The 21,957-nt window shown below is 43.5% G+C and overlaps 1 protein-coding gene across 1 annotated transcript; it reads right to left on the bottom strand.

The window, feature by feature from the left end:
- Position 1: 1 nt before the first annotated feature.
- On the bottom strand, positions 2–15,830 carry LOC311501671 (cyclic AMP-responsive element-binding protein 5-like; the record flags this gene model as incomplete). Its single annotated transcript, XM_084563634.1, has 11 exons — positions 2–898; positions 1,715–1,823; positions 1,913–2,191; positions 2,274–2,636; positions 7,052–7,123; positions 7,385–7,511; positions 11,162–11,418; positions 11,745–11,851; positions 13,494–13,587; positions 13,944–14,010; positions 15,793–15,830. The coding sequence occupies 11 exons, from the start codon at positions 15,828–15,830 to the stop codon at positions 762–764; spliced, it is 1,650 nt and encodes a 549-aa protein (XP_084419760.1). The 3' UTR covers positions 2–761.
- Positions 15,831–21,957: the final 6,127 nt, after the last annotated feature.

Here is a 21,957-nt window from a genome sequence, read left to right as displayed (position 1 = left end):
TATGCCATTAAAAGGACATAGAAACCACAAGAAGATACCAGAATAAGTGTTTTTTATTTTAGCATTAGATTTACAGCGATTGTCAACATCTTTACAGTACAAAAAGTGTCATTTAAGTGTAAATTAAACTGACACGCGAGGCGCAGTTCACCGGTCTTTAATAACTCGGGGCAGCTGTATTACAAAAGTGCCGTGTCATACTGTACAATCACGTTCTTAAATGGCTTTCCAAGCCGGCCGTGGGCTTGATTGACTCATTATTTACAACACTAGGAAATCTGAAATGTTAAAAGAACGCATTTCTGTCATAAACACACAAAAACGAACAAACATGGTTGTATTATTTATGACAAGCTGCCTCTGCTTCAGAGAAAAGGCATACGGTGTGCACTAGCAGCCGCTCTGTTAAAAATATAAACTACTACATAGGCTTTGTTTTTTAAAATTAGTGCAAGATATAAGCAAACGAAAAAAGGAACAAGGTGTGTTATGATTGTGCATAGCCAGTGGGCAGCAGGCAATGGTTAGACTGATGTAAACAGAAACAGACGTTTTCTGAATAAACACAGGATCCAGTTGCCAAGTAACCATCACAGTTTTTAACAATGCTCCAAGAAAGAGTCATTTTTGCACCTGTTACAGAATGAAACTCTCTCTCAGTATGTGTCTCTGGTCTCTCTCCAACCAGAACATCTGATAACAACCTTGAAAAGTCCCTCACATGAATCAACCTATGCAGCATTTCATTTCTATGTTGAGGGCTAGCGTCCAGGCTGGGGGTCGTGGCCTGCGTCGCCTCCAGCTGTCGAGGAGGTGGAGACGCTGTTGTGTTGGATGGCTTGCAGATGAGACCCAGGGACTACAGGAGTGGGACTTCCTCCTGGGCTCACGCCTGCAGCTGGACACAGAGACAGCTGTCAAAGTCACTTATCATGTGTGGACCGTCCGTTCTGGGAGTGGGGGTCTGCGGGCGGTTCACTTTGCGCGTTTAACAGAGGAATAAAAACCCACTGCAGTTCCGATTAAATGAAAATATCTCTTTTATTTTAACAATCGAATACTGTACATACATGTAAAAAGACAGCAATAAAAATATATGGATGTAACACGTGTCAATATTGCATCCGTTTTTTGTTCTCTGAAGCTCTTAAAACATAATATCTGTTTTGTATTTTTTTGTTTAAGCCACAGGGTGCAGTATTTTTTTTAAATGTCTCTCGTTTCAGGTCAGTTACTGTTGAACACTAGCCTTAGCCTGCCTGGAGTGCAAGATTGGCACGGCTCGCATCTTGTTCTCTGTTGGCTTCACGCAATATATACCATCGGGATGTGGTTCATTAAAATAGTATGACAAATCCTGGGGTAAGATATTCCTTTAAATGGAGAGTTAAGAGTGCAGTGAGTTCCCCTGATTGGCTCTCCTTAGGAATAAAAGTGCATTGCGAATAGTTGTGGGATTTAAAGCAGAGTTTTTACTCTTGAGTGCCCTTTAGTTGTTCTTTGTAAGAAACATTTTAAGGTCCCTGTGTGTGCAGAGGGTTGCTTTGTCAATGCGAGACATCATGTAACCATGGGGTATTCCCTGGTGTGCACATTCAGTAAGGTTTAATGTGTCTGAGTTATACCCTCAGTGGTGGATGGAGGTGACTTGGTGACACCTGGAAAAGCTGATGAGATTTCTAGACAGGGGTTCAGGGTAGGGGCTTTTACTCACTGGGGTACCCCTGTGCCTCTCTCTGCCGAGCAGTGACGGGACAGTCCTTGTGGGTGAGCAGAATCTGCTTCAGTTGACCCACCTCCGACCTCAGCGACGTCACCTCGTTCTGGGAACACACAGACAAATGATAAGCATCCTTGAAGTTTGGATGGCGTTGCTGTGTGCGCTTGTGTGTGTTTACAGAGCGTGTCCCACCTGTAGCTGCAGGTTCGTGTGCGTCAGCTCTTCGGCTTTCTTCTCCAGCGACGACACCCACAGTTTCCTCTTCTGTCGGCAGCGGGTGGCCGCAGCCCGGTTGCGCTCAAGGAACTTCTGCCTTCGCTCGTCCGGGTCCTGCTCTGCCGTCCTCCTGCGACGGTTGCCGCTCCCTCCGCCTCCACTCTCACCTCCTCCACTGCTACTACTGCAGCTACTGCCACCCTGCAGCGCATGCTGAGAGTGGGAGGGCAGCATCTGTTGTGCAACTGGTGACAACTGCAGACAGAAACACAAACAGTTTTGAAGTGAACCTCATTAAACCACATATTAAATGATAATTTAATAGAATGTATTTTACCTGTGGAGGGCCAGAGAGTTGAGGTGCAGGCGGAGAGCCCTGGTGCAAGTGTGAAGGTGGTGACTGGTGAGCCTGAGCGTGTGGTACATTCCCTGCCTGGTGAAGCTGGTGGCTGCGGGTGCTGCCCAGGTGCTGTGGTGGGGGAGCGTGACACCGCGGCTGGTAGGTGAGGGGTGGAGCTGGAAGTTGCGGGTGATGAGGATGATGATGATGGGGGTGCTGGTGTTGTTGCTGGAGGGGAGGTGCCTGGTGGCGCTGCGACATCATCTCCATCATGTGACCCATGGATGTCACGGGGTTGTTGATGGCGGCCATTCCCGGGTGGTGCTGTTGGTAATGGTGGCCCATCGTCTGTTTGGATCTCTGAGAGGATACAGATAGAAAACAACAAAAAAAAAGACATTTGATGTCTACTGTACATATTACATATATTACCCTAGTAACAACAAGCTTTATCCAGCCATCTATTGGAGTCTATCCCAGCTGGCATTAAGCAAGAGGCACAGTACAGCCTAGACAGATATTCAGTCATCACAGTGGCAACACACAAATGGACAAATATTCATGTCATACTCACACCATTGACCAGTTTAGAATCACCATCTGACCTAGCTCGGATGTTTTTAGACTGTGGGAGGAAGCCGAAGCAACTACAGAGAGGAAAATGTGCAAAGCCAACACAGAAAGACAGGCGAGCAGTTTCCACCGATAACAATTAACTACTCTGTGCTTAAAACCAATTCTACGGATGTTTCGCTAAAAGGCAAATTTATGTCTGTTACTTAGGAGGGCAATGACACCAGAGATATAAACCTGTACTGCTGAAAAGAAAAGCTAATAACTTAAATACTGGCACCCAAATTAAGCAAATACATATAATAAATAATTGTAAATACTCAAAGATTATTTTCAGTTTCTACTGTAAGTTGCATTATGAACTTACAGGAGTTTATTGAGCATGACAAAGCCCCTTGGGACTAGATGCTCAGAAGGTTTCCAGCCATATCTAGGTTTCTTTTTTTATCACTTCCCACCTAAAAAAAAAAGCTCCTTCAGGTTTTTTTTTTTTTTTTTTTTCAGTTGTCTGTTTTTCACCTCATCAGAAAAGTTCAGTTAAGGTCCGTATTTTTTGCTAGGCCCATTCAAAAAGGTTTCTCGTGTTAGTAGGACTGCAGAATCCTTCGGGGCGACGGTTGAAAAAACAGACTAGAACCATAGAAGCCTTTTGGATGCGAGTTGCCAAGTGAGTCTACTTACTTTGTTTAAAACACTGAGATATATTCCATGACCTGTATGGCTGAGAATCTCAACTGGAGAGAACTGGAGAGCGTATACCGGAACAATCCAGTCCTCCCCAAGTGTATTTAATGTGAATATTGAGTCGGATTATACAGTATTACACCTCTAGTGCAAATTCAGTATTCACAAAAATACAGTTCAGTTTAAACTTGTGCCAGAAAAGTCTGTTTCCTTATATGAAACACAAGTTTAGTCACAGTTTTATTGAACCTACATTTGAGTAGTGTTAAACTGACCACTGTACATATAGATCATGTGATAGAAATATTTTTCCTGTCTCTTGCAGTGGGTGTTGTGAGTTAGAGCCCTAGCCCCGGCTAAATCAGTGACAGCTGATTTAGCTCTAAGGCCGCTTCAGGTCAAACAAGCCTGCGATCCCAGGTAGCCATTTCCCTTCACTCCAACCCTAGCCCTACCTCTGTGACGTGAAATGTCTCAAAATTTAAACTGCTCTTAGCCAAAAGCCTCCACTTTAGTCCGTCGTTGCTGCTTCTCGTGACTATCCGTATCTGTGAAGGGAACCGTTGAAAAGTCGGATAAAGTGTTCCAATAAATGCTGCCGTCTGCAGCTTGATACCTTCACACTTTATCATTCCCGCGTATCATCTGACTAAACACACTGTACGAGCTAAATTAAACCTCATCTCACCTTTCTCCTACACTCAGCAGAGGAAAGTGAGAGAGGGAGAGGTCATGTTTGAAGCATGACATCACCCCCCACCCCCAGCAATATTGCTATCTGCTCCCTGTTACACAATATTTCTTTAAGAGGAGAGGCATTTTTTTTCTCTCTCTCTCCCTCTCTTTCTCTTCACCATTCAGCAGCGAAAAAAAAAGAAAGAAAAAAAAAGGGAGCACATTTAGCCGGTGCCAGGGATGAGGTCACTGCTCTGTCTGTGCCAGCTTTACCAGCCAGTCAGGCTGCCAGTCAAAGGCACACACATGCACAACCGCACACACGCACAGAACAGGACGGGACACGAGTGTTTCGGCTCTGTTTACTACATAGAAACACCCCGACTCTGGGGCTGGTGATTACATCATGAGTCTCCGTGGCCCGGATGACACACCACGTTGATATTCCTGTCTGGAGGGATCAGTGAATGAAGACGCAAAAACTGTACATGAAAACACTGATCCACTTGTCAAATGTTTACTTTTCCACTTGAGCGGAGTGTGGTGTTACTGTACAGCAGAGGCATGTTAATAGACCCTCTGTGGCTTTAAAGAGGCAGGGTCCCGTTTCACACCTTGAAAAGGCAAAATACAAAAACCCTATGAGTCACAATTAAAGAAGTCTGGAAAGACGTCTGTGGCGTATGTGTCTATTTTTCTGAGGACCGATGTGGGTTTTAGACGGCGGTGGGGACATTTGTGACATTTGGTCCGTCCTCACGCACGACATTCTTTCATAGGGCCGTTTGAAGGTTAAAAGTGGGTTTAAGGCAGTAGTAAAAGAAGCACTCAGACCTTTATAAAAGTAAAAGTAATAATGCAGATTTTTTAAATACTCAGTTACAAATAAAAGTCATGCATTTCAAACTTCATACATAAAGATATGAAGGTATTATCAGGGAGGGAAAAAGTCATTAGACACTATAATGTCAGCGTGCTATTATTACACAATGTTACACAATTGGGCTATTGCTCAATATATAAATATTAAGTGGTGAGTAGAGCTTATCTTATTCATTTTATAAACTGTCAAGTGGCCTCATTTATTTTGTAGCAATAGGATGTTTTATATAGTTCATTTTATCAGGTTGGGTCTTCAAATCTGCTTTAAGTTTCCTACGACTATCAGATAAATGAGCAATGTTTTCTGTCTGCGGTGGAGTCAAAAAGAAAGAAGCATAAATCTAAATTGCACGTAAGTACAGACCTGAGTGGATTGACTTAGGGTTAGAACTAGGTTTAGATTAGTGTAAAGGTTATACATTTAGTCATTATACTTGTTAAGGTAAGAGATACAGTGAGTGTCCTCACAAACATAGAGGAGTAAATGTGTGAGTGGTAGAGAGAGAGACAGAGAGAGAGTGTGAGCAGATGAGAGCTTCAGATTTGAACCTGCGACCTGAGTGGCTCTGCAATCTGAAACCACTTTTCATTTTCCACTCTATATACAAGCTCTGTAACAAGAAGTCATAACCTGTGCGCGCGCATGTGTGTGTGTGTGTGTGTGTGAGGGAAAGAGGGCGATACAGAGAAAGCGATTTCACAGTTTTCCCTTTGAAGCTGCTTTTGATAGCACACATAGATTTTAACAATTCATGCTACACGCACCTAGAAAGAGGAGATGTAAAATTTACAAGTGGAGAGATTTGATACAAGGAAAATAAAACAACTCAGAGAGTGAAGGAGAGCATGTAGATTGTGACTTCCTGTGGTCCAGGCCTCTGTGTCTGTGTATGTTGGAGTGTAGAGTTACACTCTGCTTCCTGCCTATTCTGATTAGAAAGGAAGAAGCCCAAGGCAGAAGGTGAGGCAGGGCGTGTTACACAACTAATACATTGGTTTTCCACTAATAGGAAAAAAATATTTTCAGTATAATCCTACATCCTGTATGATCAAGGATGCATATCATTATTTGGGTATGAAAGAAAGACATGGCTCCACATGGCTGGGCAATTTTTTTGGACATTTTCTTTATGCCAGCGCCTGTGATGCTGCTGTTCAAATCCACTCTAGAGCAGAGATGAGATCAGTCAAATCAAATATCAGTAATCGGAGTTGCTTTCTTGTGGGGGAGTCAAAGGAGAAGATGATGCCACTCTTGTACGAATACAAGACAAACGAGAAGCTTAGCTCAACCCAAACTCTGGAAATATTTCTCAATGTTTCCACCGCGAACTCTGAAAATAGTGGGAAATATCTCAACAGAGTAAGGCTAGCTGTTCTACACTGTTTCCAGCATTTGTGCTAAGCTAAGTTAAGCAGCTGAAACACAGGCAATATAAGAGTGGTATCAGCCTTCTCATCTAATTCTTTGCCATGACATAGTCTGCCACTGGCTGGTGGCGGACATTTTCATATGATTGAGCGTGTTGAATTGTCTTCATTTTATCTGAACTTTTACTAATATTTCAACAACAACATGGCCATCTGGAAATTAAAAAAAAAAAAACTGTAAACCAACTGATCAGCATGATTCAGCTTGACGCTTCGTAGCTAGCTCTCCTCTTTTGAATACAGACTACTGCCACCTGCTGGCGTGGAGAGTTATTTCCTCTCACAGAGTACAGAACATACGCGCTAGTTGGCCATTGGCTGTGTTCTTTGCAATGTGTTCTGCAGTACAACTTTTTGGTCAAGACCTGAGGTGGTGTCCCAGTCGGCCGGCCTTTGTTGGCAGTACCTACTGTAGGCTGGTAGCCAGGTGTAGGTACGCTCTCTATGTGGTGGTGCTCATACAGGCAAGGCCTTATGTTATTACCAAAGCAATGATCCACACAACCACAAAGAAAGTGACTGGTTAGTACCTGAGGTGAAGAACAGGAGGGGTTGTGTACAGGAGGTGGTATGCCCATTACACAAGACATCTGCTTCTCCATCTGAAGAAGAAGAAGAAGAAGAGAGAAATAACCTTTCAGTTGTGACAAAGGTATTCAGAGTTCCCCACAAGGTCACATCCATCTGGGGTTTGACACTTTTCATTAATTCATCCACAAGAGAGAAGTGAATTTTCCTGTCGGCCATGAATATTCCTAACTTGGGGACCTTGGCCACTTTGGCCACTATACCTGCATCTATAAATCATACGTGTCTAAATGTGAGTGAGCCTGAGCACGACAAACGCTGCCTCTCATACTCACCGTCATGTGCTGAGCAGATGCCCCTTGCATGGCGGGGTCTGGCAGGGTGCCAGGTAAGGAGGCTGGCAGAGGTTGTCTGTGTCTGTTCCGCATGTGGTGGAGGCAGGACAGCGTCCCGGGAACCGGCCTGTGGTCAGTGGCAGAGACGGAGAGGAACGGGTCACGCCAAAGAGCTGTGCACGGCTAAAGTTTCACTAATCCGGGTTCAGAGGGAGGTGCAAGTTGAAACATTTATAGATGGGTTTTTAATGGCAGATGTAGGTGAGGCTGGGTAAAAAATGTGGAAAGTGTGAATGGATAAAAAAAAAGGAGTGGCAAAGCTGACTAACTTGATCTCTTATTTTTGGACGGTTCATCCAAAATTACAAACGAAAAATGTGTAGATAGTGTAACTTTAAACGTAGTGTTATTAATTTAAAACTCAGATAGTGGTGACGTAGTAAAAAAGACTAAGACTAAGAGAAGAAGAATGTAAAGGAAACAGTCATCCTAACTGTCTTTCTAGAAACAACATTTAAGACACTCTAGATAATCCAGAGCCTTCACAGATTTCACAGGACTACTTTTTACAGAGGAAATAGTCCCTATAAAATGTTAACAGCTTCTTCTGTTTTCTATAATATTAGCTACGCTGGAAAAGACTTTTGGACTTTTTAAATGCACTGAGTCTCTCTGTCTATTTCCCATTGTTTTGGAGTGGAGGAGATATCGCAGCCTTGGATGTGTCGAAACATTGGCGCAGAAAACTGCTATAAAATAAGTGAGGAAATATGCTGTTGGGTAATCTGCGAGAAACAACAACCATCTACTGTGCGGTCAAAAGATCAGCATGAGGTTGTGTACGAGCAAAACGGTGTAAACTGAGGTTTGAGGTGAAGAGATGACAATGGAAAAAATGATGAGATGTAGAAAAAGATGTGGAAATAATAATAAAAAAGAAAACGTGACAGCTTGAGAGGGAGGAAAGAAGCTCAGGGATCACAGCGGGGGGGATTCAGAGACCCGGGGTGCCATGTGCTGACCTAACTGCTCTGGCTCTCGGCCAGTCGGGCCGCGTGGGCCTCCGCGGCCGCGCTGAGGTCATCACCAATGATGTCATCACCGAATCTGGGGTATGCGACCCCCTTTTCTGCGCACAACAAAGTACAGACAAACCAAAACAGCATTTCCTAACGTAACCACAACAGTCTGGCCGGGCCAACAGCCAGACTTTCAGAAAACGAGGTCGCTATGGAAACCGGCGGTAAACACTGGGGGAAACAGCCAGACACCCGATCCACGGTTCATTTAGTAACACTTAGCGGGTTTCACTGACTAACATGCTGTCTGGATTCAGCTGGCACTGATTTATTGTGCCATAATCGACTGTCAGCTCACTCCACACTGTCCTGTCATGTCCTGTCTGGGCCTGGACAGATGTTCGGAGCTTATTATGTCACTGGCTTACTTCTGGTACCTTGACTCATCTAATCAACTGCAGAGATGTGGCAGAGGCTTTGTTTATCTACAGTACGCGTTGCAAGGAGAAATCACATGTAGGACAGCTGATGGGACGTCAGAAGGCTTTTAAATTTTGTCATTGGAATAAGAGTAAGGTGCGCTGGTGCCAAGATGAATAGGGCACGTGGAACATAACACAACGTCCACATGTTTTCCTTGATTATGAAGCTTTCTGTGCACAATATTTACTACACTAAAAACCCCAGAAAAGTTTGAGATTTATAGGATTTACGTGTAATGAGACCTGGTGGCCAAGGCGTTTCATTTGCTGACCATTTGTACCTTCTACTCTCCAAGAAGAAGACTACCGCCATGAATGTAACAATGACCGTGACTAGTGGATACTAAAAAAAATAAATAAATAGAAACTGTTTCACAAGCGAATGTCTCAAAAATGTACAGCAATATCAGACTTGGTACATACTAGGGGTTTAATGACTTTGGATTTTTTTAAACTCAACTAATATGTGTGGAAGCTTGAACACGGGTACTGTCGGCCATAGACCACGTCAACACCATAGACATCGTCAGTCTGACACTTCTAATATGACACCAGCAAATTGTTGATTTGCAGCCTCCTTCTCTGCTACTACAGGTGAAGATGTTAACTGACTGCCGCTGAGAGGATTTGGACCGTTCCTCCGCTAGCGTTAGCGGATGCCTCTTCAGATGAGTGTGCATTGCAGTAGTACTTTTGTTGTATTTCAGGACTGACTTACGTATTCTGCATGTCACGGCTGGTCTTCATCTTTAGTCAAGATGAACCATCACCTTTAGTCACTTGATGAACCGCTGCTAGTTTTCTGACTAGTCGACTTCCTGCTTAAGGTGTCATGACACAGTCGACTAGTCGGTACAACCCCTAGTAAGGCTAGTGTCCCCTCTATAAGGTCACCGAATGAGAAATGTAAATCGGGGGAACTGTGACATTTTAAATGGGACAATGCCACTGAAATTTAGTGATGAGCATTTTAGTCATTTTTACAACTTCAGTAATATTTAGGACTTTTTTTAATCCCATATTTATCAGTGATATTGATTATTGTACCTCAGTTTTAAACTCAGTTAACAGTTTCAATCTAACCACCTAAGAAGTTAAGAAGGGACATTTCAGATCACTTTGGCTAATCCACAGACCTAACTGTGGATCAGCTTTACGCAGAGGAAGTAGTCTCTACAGGGACAGTTGGCCATATATTCTGTTAATTGCCCGGAGTATTAGGCGGCACCTTGGTAAGACATGTTGCTGTTGAGCTTTTTAAATGTCGGGAACACCACAGTTCAAATTCCCATTCAGCATCTTTGTTTTGGGAAAGGAGGAGAAAACTCAGCCTTGGATGTGTCAAAACTTTGGCACGTAAAACTGAAACTATCTACATACAGCTGCAAAGCACTAAGAGTACGTGAGAAAATGTGTAATCTGCAGTTTCAATGATCACAAAATAAAGCTGAGGTGTGAATTAAAGTGTATATATTTGAATAAATATAGGTTTCTGAATAATATAATGATGCACAAAGGGCTGCTTGTATTTTCATTCACATCATTACTACTTGGACTCCCTGAAGTCTTTAGGAAAGGTACTCTGTAAACCATTTTGATACGGCTGAGATATAAAACTAATATCTTCTTATCAAACTGTGCTATGTGGGTATAATAGTTTAACGTTTCATTAACTCTGCAGTATCTAATCATAAACTGCGAGAGTCTGCTGAGTTTCACAAATCTGTGGCTGAGCTGTCAGGAAGAGTGGGAGTAGCTGCTGGGAGCTGGTCAGATGAAAGCCAGGAACTCCTCTAATCTGTCTGTTGCACTGGGTGATAACCAGGGAGCCATGGAAGCGGCCCGGGCGCTGAGAGACTCCAGTCTGCTTGTGAGCCTCCACAGACATAACAGAGGCGGTAGTTGGGCGGTGGGGTGGCTAGAGTCAGTGGGACTGAGTGGGTGTTATGCAGCGGTTCTCTGTTCTCATTTGCCGTGTCTTTGTTCTCTCAGTAAACTGATGTTTGATTCGTTTTCCTTCTTTCTCTCAGTTCATTAATGCAGTGATGAATTACACAGGAGGAAATGCCAGTCTGTGCCCGACAGAATGAGTTACAACACATTGAAAACAGGGTTGGCAAGTGAGGGTGATGGAGAAGAAGAGAGAATGAGATACATGTGAGAAAAATGTGTGCGTGTGTGATGGAGAAAATAAGTATTGCTGCATGAATTAATTATGTTGTGTGTGGATGCCTATAGGTTTGTTTGTGTATGGGTGCACTCAAAGCCATACTCACCCTGAGTGTGTTAAGGTGGAAGGAGCCTGTGTGATGACTGATCCGGACTCGGAGGAGGACAGAGCCTGCTGGGCAGCCAGGCTGCAGCTAGGGGCCATCATGGGGCCGTGGGTCTGGGGATGGTGCAGGGCATGGGTCTGAGGATGATGCAGCGGTGGCTGGGGATGTGGGTGCTGAGGCTGGGGCGGGTGCTGGAGCTGAAGCTGGGGTTTGAGCGGGTGCTGGTTCATACAGGACGGCCCATTTTGAGAGAGCGTCTGCAGAGAGAAGCGAGAGCGTATCTGAGTCCGGTCACACATGCACAGTACGATGTGATGGCCACAGTGATGTGTGTGTGTATCTGTGTGTGTGCGCGTGCCTTTCTTTGATGACTAGCTGTTTAATTTACAAGGTACAACGTGATCGCCCGGTGTATCTTTCCTGCAGCAGGTCAGATATCTGCAGTTGTCTAATTGGGTCTGACTTGTTTTCTCTTCCTCACAAACAAGTGTCATTCAAAACACAAACCTCACAAACTCCTTGCAGCGGTAAGGCACACACTTGCAGTGTGTCTTGCTTTCTATTCACTTCAGACAAAATTTACCTGCTTGTTTTCCTCTTCTTGTGCTTGAAGAAACTCTTCCTCTATCTCCTTGAACAGACCGACCTCTTCACAGTTCTGCAAAAATCGCGTCGGCGTTGGAGTCTGGTCTGAAAACATCCCAAACAAATGGACACAAACGAGATGAGACGAGGGTTTAATATTTTGCAGAAATGTATGTTTGCTGTTTGAGCTCATTTGCTTTCTACACTGCAAAAAGGAGAAACAAGTCTCCTCTCAGCCGCGCACTCTCTTTGTCTGATAACATCAGTCTGCCTCTCCGAGCCGTCTAAACATGCAGGGGTCAGGGGTCAGCCGGGCTTTTTGTTTTGACATGAGATTTCCTGCAGGAGGCGTGACGGCCTGCAGGACGGGGACTCGGGGAGAGAGTCTGCGGAGGTTCGATCTCACGCTGATGTCTGCATGCAGACAGACAGCTGTTTCTATGGTCGCAGACGTTGGCCCGTGGCATCGTTTTGATCGTGAGACTCTGCGGTCAGGGCTAGAGCACAAACCAGAGGGGCCAGACTTGTGTGTGGTTACTGCATCATGTGCATCATGCAGTTTAGGGGCTTTCATGTTAGTTTATTGATGCAAAAACACTGTACGTCATGAATGTCCACAGGACCGTTTGTATTACCTTTAAAGTTGTTTCACTTCTGAGTTTTTAAAACAAATTCTTATCTATTGTATTGCCTCTAAAGCAGAGTGTGGACTATCACGCAAGACTTCTTTTAAATATTCATAAATCACTGGGTAATTATATTAAATTTGATTTAGCTGTTTCTAAGACTGCCACCTTATTTGTTCACTTATACGGATAATAAAACCTGAAAGGCACAGAAAGAAGATGAGGAATCTACAAACAGTTAAAAAAGACAGCAGGTTTTATCGTCAGTTCTTGATGACTCATGGAGTAAATGATCCGTTAAAAATGACTCACCATATTGAAAACTCAATGTTAGGTCTGGCCGAAAAATAAAGCAAGATTTGTTGAATTTCTTTGTGTTATATGACATAAAAAAATGGATTTCTTTATGGTTCAGTTTGTCAGTTGGACAAATAAAAAAACAGCTTAAAGACATTGCTTTGCTTTTTCATTTTCAGTAAAACTCAACCCTCATGTGGCATTGTAGTGCTAACCCACAGTTAAAGTGATACATAACTGCCACTGTCTGTTTATATTTGGTAAAAACTTTCAAGTCCACCTGGACCTAAATACCATGAATGGTTACATCCATCTAGTGCTCCCAGTGTATTGTCCCCTGCTTCTGTTTCTTTTGCCTGTTGTCTAAATAAAAAGGAAAAACAGCGCTGAGCCCTGCGCACCTCCTCTCTATGTTGTTTAAACCACTTATCAGTGTGTTTGGTCTAATCTGATGGAGTATACTGTACGTGCTGCAACGCGAGCAGCTCTGTTTCACAGCACAGACTATCTGAGGGAAGAAAGCCTGTATCGAGGTTATCTGATTTCATACTGTATAACATATCGTCATCATTTTTTCATCAAGCACTGATCCCGAAAAGGGGTCAGCGCACGCACACGTGCTGCCAGACAACAACCAAACTGAGTGACATATACTGTACGTCTGAGCAGCCAAGTAAAGGGAAGGCGATGTGGTTAAGGGAAGATGAAGGGGAGATAAAAATGCGGAGCAGCGGATTAAAAGTAAAAAGTCCTTGCAGATTTGTCAACAACACATACACATATATAAAAATATATTGAGAATAGATTTGTTTTTATTCACTCACCTGTAAAAGCTGCGTCCGTCTTTATGGAGGAGAACTTGAGGGTCATCTCATGCTTGTGTCTGTGGATGATCAGATGCTCCTCTAACTGGAAGCGCTGCAGCACACCGACAGAGTGAGAAAGACATGAGGAGGTGCGTGCTGCTGTATGACACACGGGATGAGCTGCTCAGTTAAATCAGCTGATAGCTGACTTATCAGTCACAATGGTCTTAGTCTGATCGGAATATTTAGCACTTGATAAAGGCTGATAAATGAACCCAAAAATGTGTACTTATCAGTTCCTGACATCCTATAAATGCATGTTGTACACTTCTTATTTCCACACTCAAAAGTAGTGTCATCCTTACTTCACTGCAATATTTCAATATTTTAATTAAATTTAATAATTTTATTGTAACGCGTTTCAACACCACAGCTCTTATAGTTCCACACACGCTGCATCCAACTGACCTGAGAGCAGCCTGGGGCGCCGCACGCATAAGGCCTGTCCTGTTTGTCATTCATGTCATACACAAGCCTGCACAAAGAGAAGAAGAGCAAATTAACTTCCAACCTCCTGGTTCCGATGAGTTCATTCAACAGGCAGCTTTAAGGTCTCTGCTTTATATTATTGACACAACGACTCACACACTCTGCGCGCTTATTATGATGTCTTTATTGTGGAAGCGGCGCGTAATGAGACAGTTGCCACAGATGATGGACGTCCCACCCCGAGACACAACATTATCTGGAGGAAAATGATCCCTTTGGTGCCAGCGGGAGTGCATAGCTACGGTAGGTATTCATTTTTATTAGGACATGTGCTATAATGCGCACAAGCTGCTCGTGTTTTTATTCGCAGCCTTTCATTACTCATTACAAATAACACGTAAGCACCAGAAGGGCATCAAAGTCTTACTTTGTGCGGCGCAGTGCTAAGTGTAGTACAATTGTTTTAGCCTGCATTTAGGCTTTCATCAGGCCATCGGTTGATAATACGAGTGTGATGAAAGGCTGAACGCTCGTGTCTTACATCGAGTCATCATAGGATTAAAATATCCGCAAATATGCACAATGGAGAATAATAGTAAACCAGCTTGTAGTGCTAACCCAGGCTTGACCCAGGCTGCTCCACTGGTGGGGCATATTAAGCCACTGATGGGGAGTAATTACTACTTATTGGAGCGCTAAAGAAGAAAGCCTTCAACTCCCCGGCCTCAGGCTTCCCTGAGAGAAGGCCCAAAGGTCAACAGGTCGCGCACTGCCTTGAGTTTTTATCCTCCAGTAGGGAAGAAGGTGAGAAATATTAGTTCTGGGCAGAGATGATGAGAAAGCGAATTCGCAGGTATGCACTTGATGAGATATTAAAATGTTAAGGGAAAGTGTGAGAGCTGAAGAGAGGAGGCCAAAAGTACAAGCTTCCATAAGAAATGGAAAGTGTGCGTGGAGGGAGGTGGAGGAGAACGGCATTATGGGTGATGGAGAGGGGAACGGAAAGGGCAAGTGGGAATGTGTGTGTGTGTGTGTGAGAGAGAGAGAGGGAGAGAAAGAGAGAGAGAGGGAGGAGGATACAATGAATGGGAGAGAGAAGGAATGAGGGTGGGAGGCAGCAGAGGGAGGGCCGCACTTTAGGCCTGACAGGTTTGAACCTGCCACGGCCCCCATTTTCCAGCCCTTGGCAAGGTGACTTCATAGGTGTGTGTTTGTGAGTTTCATGTGTTATAAGATGACACCAGTAAGCAAGCGCACACAAAGCCGCAACTACAGATAGATTAAGTTATTAATCCGGGTAATTTAAAATAAAAAAAGGACACGAGATATCACGTTTGTGCAGTTTCACATGACTACAGGCTACAACTTGCAGCACTTACATCATCTGATATTCCACAGACAAATAAATGTTTCAAAGGCCAGCATTTTATTTGACAGCTTTTTCTATGCCCCATTCAGCAGTGCTTGTACAAGATTAGCAGACTCAGCACATTTGCAGCAAAAAAAAAAAAAGAAGCCTTCTGTCAGAGTGGTTACATCAATGCACAATGACGTCATTCTTAATGCACAAATCCAACAACAGACCGGACAGCATGTTGCCAATTTTAAGACGGATTAATGCTGGAGAAAAAAAAACAACGAATAATAATATTTGGAGCAACTAAATTACACATTTCCCGCCTCCTCCTCTTTCTCCTCCTCCTCCTCCTCCTCTGTCATCGCCCAACACTCACAGTCACCACAGCAATGGAAATGAATGAAATAACGCACACACGTAACTTTAAATGAATCATACGTCCACCTTAAATAAAGTGACAGCTTCACTTACTTAGTTCCCAGAGTTTCAATATTTGACGGATGAATCATGACAGCAGCATCGAGTTCGGCTCAAATTAAAGCAGCAATAAAATCCTTTCAAGAATACGGTCGCGTTTTCTTTTCTATTTTTTTTTTTTTTTTTTTTTTTTTCTACGTAAAGCAACCTGCTCAGCTCAATAAACAAGCCCGGCACAGCTGTACGGAGAGGGCTGTCACACCCCCCAAATATAGACACGAGCGGACAGTCCGTCCGCTTGGTGATGAGACTTCTACCGGGACACCTAGCTTAAAAAAAAAAAGTTAACTTTCCGCCGTCGTTGAAAATAAATAAAAATAAAAATAGAGAACAAGAAGTTTCGGGACGCTGTGCTGAGCGACAGGAGCTGAGCTGGCTGAGTTTTAAAGTTTTGTGAATGAAAGTAAAAGCGGAGGCTTACCTCCAAGCAGAGAGGGACGAGCGGCGCTCCAGAGAGGAACCACGTTGGACTGGAGCGAGATTACAATACGTTCTATTTACAGAAGCATTACATCATCCTCCCGGTGACGTCACGTGGGATTCCTGAACTTCTAAATCATTGCGGTCCCGTACGGAGAGAGGGAGGAGGGGAGGGGAGGGGAGGGGGGCGGGGTTACGACACCGGCCGGTAGGGGGACGGCGGCGGCGGCGAGAAGGAGGACGGGACCACGGGAAGGCGTCGTGCTGTGGTGGTGGACCTGGACTCACGGAGTGACCGAGTCGGACACACTAGCAGCGACAACGTGACTAAGACAAGGGCTTGGTAGACCGGGTGGGCGGTTGAGACCCAGTTTTTTTTGTTGTTTTTTTAACTCGCCCCACTTGTGATGTCTGTCTGAACCGGGACGTCCCGGCGAATGTATCGACTTTATGCGTCAAAACGAGCAAGAGTTGACGAGTATTAGTTAAAACAGGCTGTGATACTTTTCATAAAAGCGAACGTATTAGAGAAAAAAAGCAACTTATCAATATTAAAAATATTTAAACATTAAAGAACAAAAGAGGCAGTGTTTTTAATAATAATAATACCAGTATAAGGCTACAGGCCAATGCAATAATGACCAGCTAATATCTACAATAATAATCATCATCATTACAATGGATTCATAACAGCAATATTTTGTTATCATGATTTTCCGGTCATATATTTGTATTTCTTTATTGCATTTGTTGCTTAATCGTGGGCTCTTTAACATACAACCAGGATACAAGATGACAGTCCAAAGTACAACAAATAAAATTAAGAAAAAGCACACACAGGCCTCCTTAAACAAGTCCAATGAGTCTGTAAAAAAACCTCAATGGGTGGAAAGGAATCCGTTTACAGGTCAGTCCATTTGAATACAGTTTTGCCAGAGCAAATATTTAAAGAAACTTTCTGATTGTTTTAGATGTAAGATGTAAATGAGGAAGCCAGCAAGTTTAAGCAGAATAACTTCATTTAAGAAATTATCATCTGCACTTGTTAGAAAAAAGAGTCCATTTATCAAAAGCCAGTGATCTGTATAAAATTAATAAAGTGTAAAAGCACTGCCGTAGGCTGGGTATAGCATGACAACTTCCCCTGGCACCTTTTGTGTTACTAACATGATGTCACACTCCTGACACATACTGGATAATGTAGTGGCTTAGTAGAGTGATTGTTAACTTAAAGCAAATGAATGCCCTGTGTGTTAAAATCACTTCAATGATGCCATGGAATTCCACCGACAAGATAAGACAACAGGAGGAGTTGTGGTCATTAACATTAGATAAACCATCGAGTAATATCTCCGCCATGTTTGGTCATGTTTTCCGGTTGAGCTGAACACAGGGACATGGGTTTGTTGTGGTTGAAGTGCGAAATGGGACCAAACCCCACTGACTCATCATCCACCAATCATCTGGGGTATGCAAATTCTGGGAGCCCTGGCAACGGGAGGAAACAGGAAGTTGTGATGATGTCACTTTGTGTTTTGAGCTCCTCTCCCTGTGTGGACGTGAATCACTGAGTTTTGTTTTCAGCGTAGATAAGGGATTTTTTTTTTTCTTTTTACAGCACATGTGCGTGGAGAGTGCACGGTCACACTGAGGAGTGTATGACGGCAGCCAGGAAGTCTCTGGCTGCTGCCCTGGAGCAGACAATGCCACTGAGATTACAGCTACCTCCATAACTCAGGGGGTCTATACCAGCCATTACCATCTGGCATCTTCACCTCTGCATGGCTTTTAACAACCAGTCGGGGAGCTTTTTAGAGAGCCGCCCGCTCAGAGTCTGATGTCACCCTGTCTGTAAAAATATGGTCAAAGGTCAAACAAACTTACTGACCTGAATCCCCACATAATAATCCTCACTTTGGCTTCATCACATGGTGGTTTCTAAATACTTCTAAAAAAAAAATGGAAACAGATACTTTGACCAGCATCCAAGCGAACAAGTTACAGTGATCTGATTATGTAATGACTGAGTTAAATTTACATCAAGAGCTGCCCTCACATGCAGATCATCTTAGGAGCAGACTACTGGTGGGCACGTCTGAGTTTGCGTCATGTGTGTAAGCTGGGTTGGGAGCTGCTCATCACACTCGTTGGATCGTTTCTCCTCAACTTTCAGCAGCTGATAATCAGAATATCCAAGTTAGGGCTCCCAAAGTGTAATAGTGCGCGCCACCCACAGACTTCAGATCAGATGATGTCATGCACCATAAACTCTCCCTGTGTCTCTCCCTTTCTCTCTTGCGTTTCACAACACATGCTACCACTTCTCATTTACGTAATTGGGTCGTGAACTGCGTCACCGTCACAGCTCCGATACGCCATGTGTGTGCAATGAGAGTGTTTATGTTGAGTGTGTGTCTGCGTGTTTGTGTGTAAGAGAGAACATCTGTGTCGGGCTGGTGAAGTCAGAGGACTGTTACACTGTGCAGCTGATGTCTTGCCGTGTGTGTGTGTCTGTGTGTGAATCGGAGTGTATTTCATATTTTGTGTTTGCGTCATATGTTAGGTAGACAGAAGGCACTCAGAAAAAGAAAAAGTGTGTTCCCCGGGTCTTAAGGTTGTTTGCTGAAGTCACTGGCCAGTGGTTTATGGCAGACCATTTTAACGCTCGATTAACAGGTCCAACACAGGCCAGCCGGCCCTGGTTGGCCAGTCCCAATGATTTAAGGACATTCTCCTCTCTCTGGGAGCTAGGCACATACACACGTGTTCTGTCTTCACCCTGAGCAATTATAAAGCAACATTAATCAATACATTTTATGGATAAATAGATTCTATGTTAATGGGTTATTCAAGGTCTTATACTTATAAGGAAGGTGTATACTGACGCACACACTTCCACGTAGTAACTGAAGCACTGATTTCCTAAAAATATGTAAAATACTGGCTCTGCTCCATTGAATCAGTTCCCTGAATGGAAAATCACTAGTATTTATACTGCACATTTCATGCAAATGCAACTAAAATTGACCATCATTATCCAGCAACAATACAGCAGATGCATATGATAAAAACATAACTAAACGTAATGTTCCTGAACTTTGTAATCTGTCAGAGAGCCAGCGTCTATCCTGTTTACAAGTCTGGAAGCGTGACACTGCTACATCCTGAGATGTCTGTTCACCAAAAGCTTGGTTCCTTCTCCAGACATCTGTCGTATGCAGATGAAAGGTCGAGTCTATTAAAGGCCATAATGGGACTCTCATTTAGTGTTTTATTACAGGCTGGTGAACAAGTGAAGCATCAGCCTTAAAACAGTTTGTTACCTGACAGAGGCGATCGACATCAGGTTCATTTTCAGCCTCACTCATACAGCATTAAGTAATTCAGATTATCATTTGAATTCAAAAAAAGTTTTAATCTTTTACATGGCATCTTAGTAATTGTTCCGTGGCTGTGTTTTTTTCTGAAGACTTGCACATTTCTAATTTATTCTTAATTCATATCATTACTAAAGGTATAGCCTTATACAAATGGACATCAGTATCTAAGCCATCAGATTTCCATCTTGAATATAATTATATGTATTCCTGATTTTAACCCTTCTGTGGTCCTCAAACATATTCTGTATACACTCCATGTCCTCTGGGTGAAACTGTCCTGCATTCACTAAACCTCCAATTAGCACATGTAGGGCAGTATGCAAGTACACAGCCTTTGCAGATATATTTGTCACATCTGCTGCACATAGTGTGTGATTTACGGTCCTTCTTTGGTGGCCAGATCTGCCACCTCTACCTTTTACTTAGCAAGCAGTGCAGGTGGGAACTCAGGCTTGTTCTTGCCAACTGTGTCAACCATGGTGATCTTCATCTTCTGGAGCAGCAGTCCCTGTTCATAAGAGATTTGTCACATGTGACATTGTGACCCCTCATTCCCTCTGTCACATAAAGCACAATCTGTATCCCCTGGTTCTTCTCTGGGATTGAGGTGTTTGGCTTCCTGGTGTAGACTTGCATCTTCCAAGCATAGCTGGATTTGGCGTCACAAACCACCCATGACTTGAGACCATATTTTGCAAAGTGTCGAAGAGTTCGAGTGGCATCGTGGCACTTAAAATCTCCGCATCCCATAGACTAACTGTGGCCTCACCTCGGGACCTGTATACACCTGCTAACATTAGCAGCCCAATGTAAGCATGCAGGTCAGTCTGCCTTTCCAGCTATTTCGATATTTTCTAGAGCCCCCCAGATTTGTCATCTCCAGAAGGATTTTTTTTTATTGCTGGTGTGATGAACAGATACAATATTGAGGCAATGTCACGGCCATGGGAAACAGCATAGGGACAACAGGAAAGCGATGTCTTTCATCTTAAGGGATTCCTTCTTCGTCTTCTTCTGAATATGATGCATCATGATCTGGGTTGTATTCCTCCCCATCTTCTTCTTCTGACACATCCTGACATATCTTCAGACTCACAGTAGTCTTCCTGGACATTTGAAAAAATCTGATCTAGAACCTGTTCAGGATTGAAACGTGCAGTACGTCGGAGGAGACCATATGTTTGGACATGGACAGAAGACAATATTAGTGTTTTTTTCTGTACAACATTTCACTGTTATAGTCATGGAGTCAGTCTAGGAAAAGTTATCAAACTTCACGTTGAATAATGTCATGGAGGGCAGAATTTTCACTGCTGTTACTGAAGGTGTCATTCATTCATTCATTCATCTTCTGTACCCGCTTATTCCTGTTAAGGGTCGCGGGAGTCTGCTGGAGCCCAACCCAGCTGTCATCGGGCGAGAGGCGGGGGTACACCCTGGACAGGTCGCCAGTCTATCGCAGAGCCAAAACAGAGAGACAGACAACCATTCACACTCACACGCACACCTACGGCCAATTTAGAATCACCAATTACCTAATGAGCATGTCTTTGGATGGTGGGAGGAAGCCGGAGTACCCAAAGAGAACCCACACAGACACAGGGAGAACATGCAAACTCCTCACAGAAATGGATTCGAACCCGGGACCTTCTTGCTGTGAGGCATCTGTGCTAACCACCTCGGCACTGTGCCGCCTGAAGGTGTCACTGCATCCTTATCACAAGGGGTGACATAAAAATGACACAGAAAAGGGTTGAACACAGTGACATGTCACCGACCCGAGGACAGCGGGAGGTTAGTGCTCAGTGAATATAAATTTTTGTAAATGATTCTTTGTTCCTATTTTATTTATTGCAATGTAAAAGTATGTCAATATCCTGAAAAACAGTGTAGCCTAATACAAATGTATATTACCTGCCACAGGTAAATCATGTCTATCATATTTACATCCTGAATATAATTCAACATTATCTATTCCTCACTAAAGTTTGAATTATACTTCTTGAGCTCTATAATGTCAAAATATATTATTTGGGTATCCTTAAAGAATATGTTAAAGAGGTGTTTTATGTTTGATTAATATATACAATAACTTAGAATATTAGATTATGTGTTTTTTTTCACTCCATGTTATTTTTCATACTCTGTCTGTTTAATGTGAATATAACACATGTAAAATGTTAAAGGATTTATATCCATGTCATTTTATCACAGACCGGGCTCAGATCCCAACAGGTAGGCAGACAGTGACGTCGGCTGCCACCAACCACCCCTCCTCCTCCTCCTCCTCCTCCCCCTCCCTCCGTCCCCACCCCCACAGTCACGCCTGCCTCCCAGCTGCGTCCGCCGCTGTCCTGTC

The sequence above is a fragment of the Chelon labrosus genome (genome assembly GCF_963514085.1).
Source record: "Chelon labrosus genome assembly, chromosome: 16".
Taxonomy (NCBI): Eukaryota; Metazoa; Chordata; class Actinopteri; order Mugiliformes; family Mugilidae; genus Chelon; species Chelon labrosus.
The sequence above is the reverse complement of the archived record's forward strand: the minus strand, read 5'-3'. Positions and strand labels throughout refer to the sequence as shown.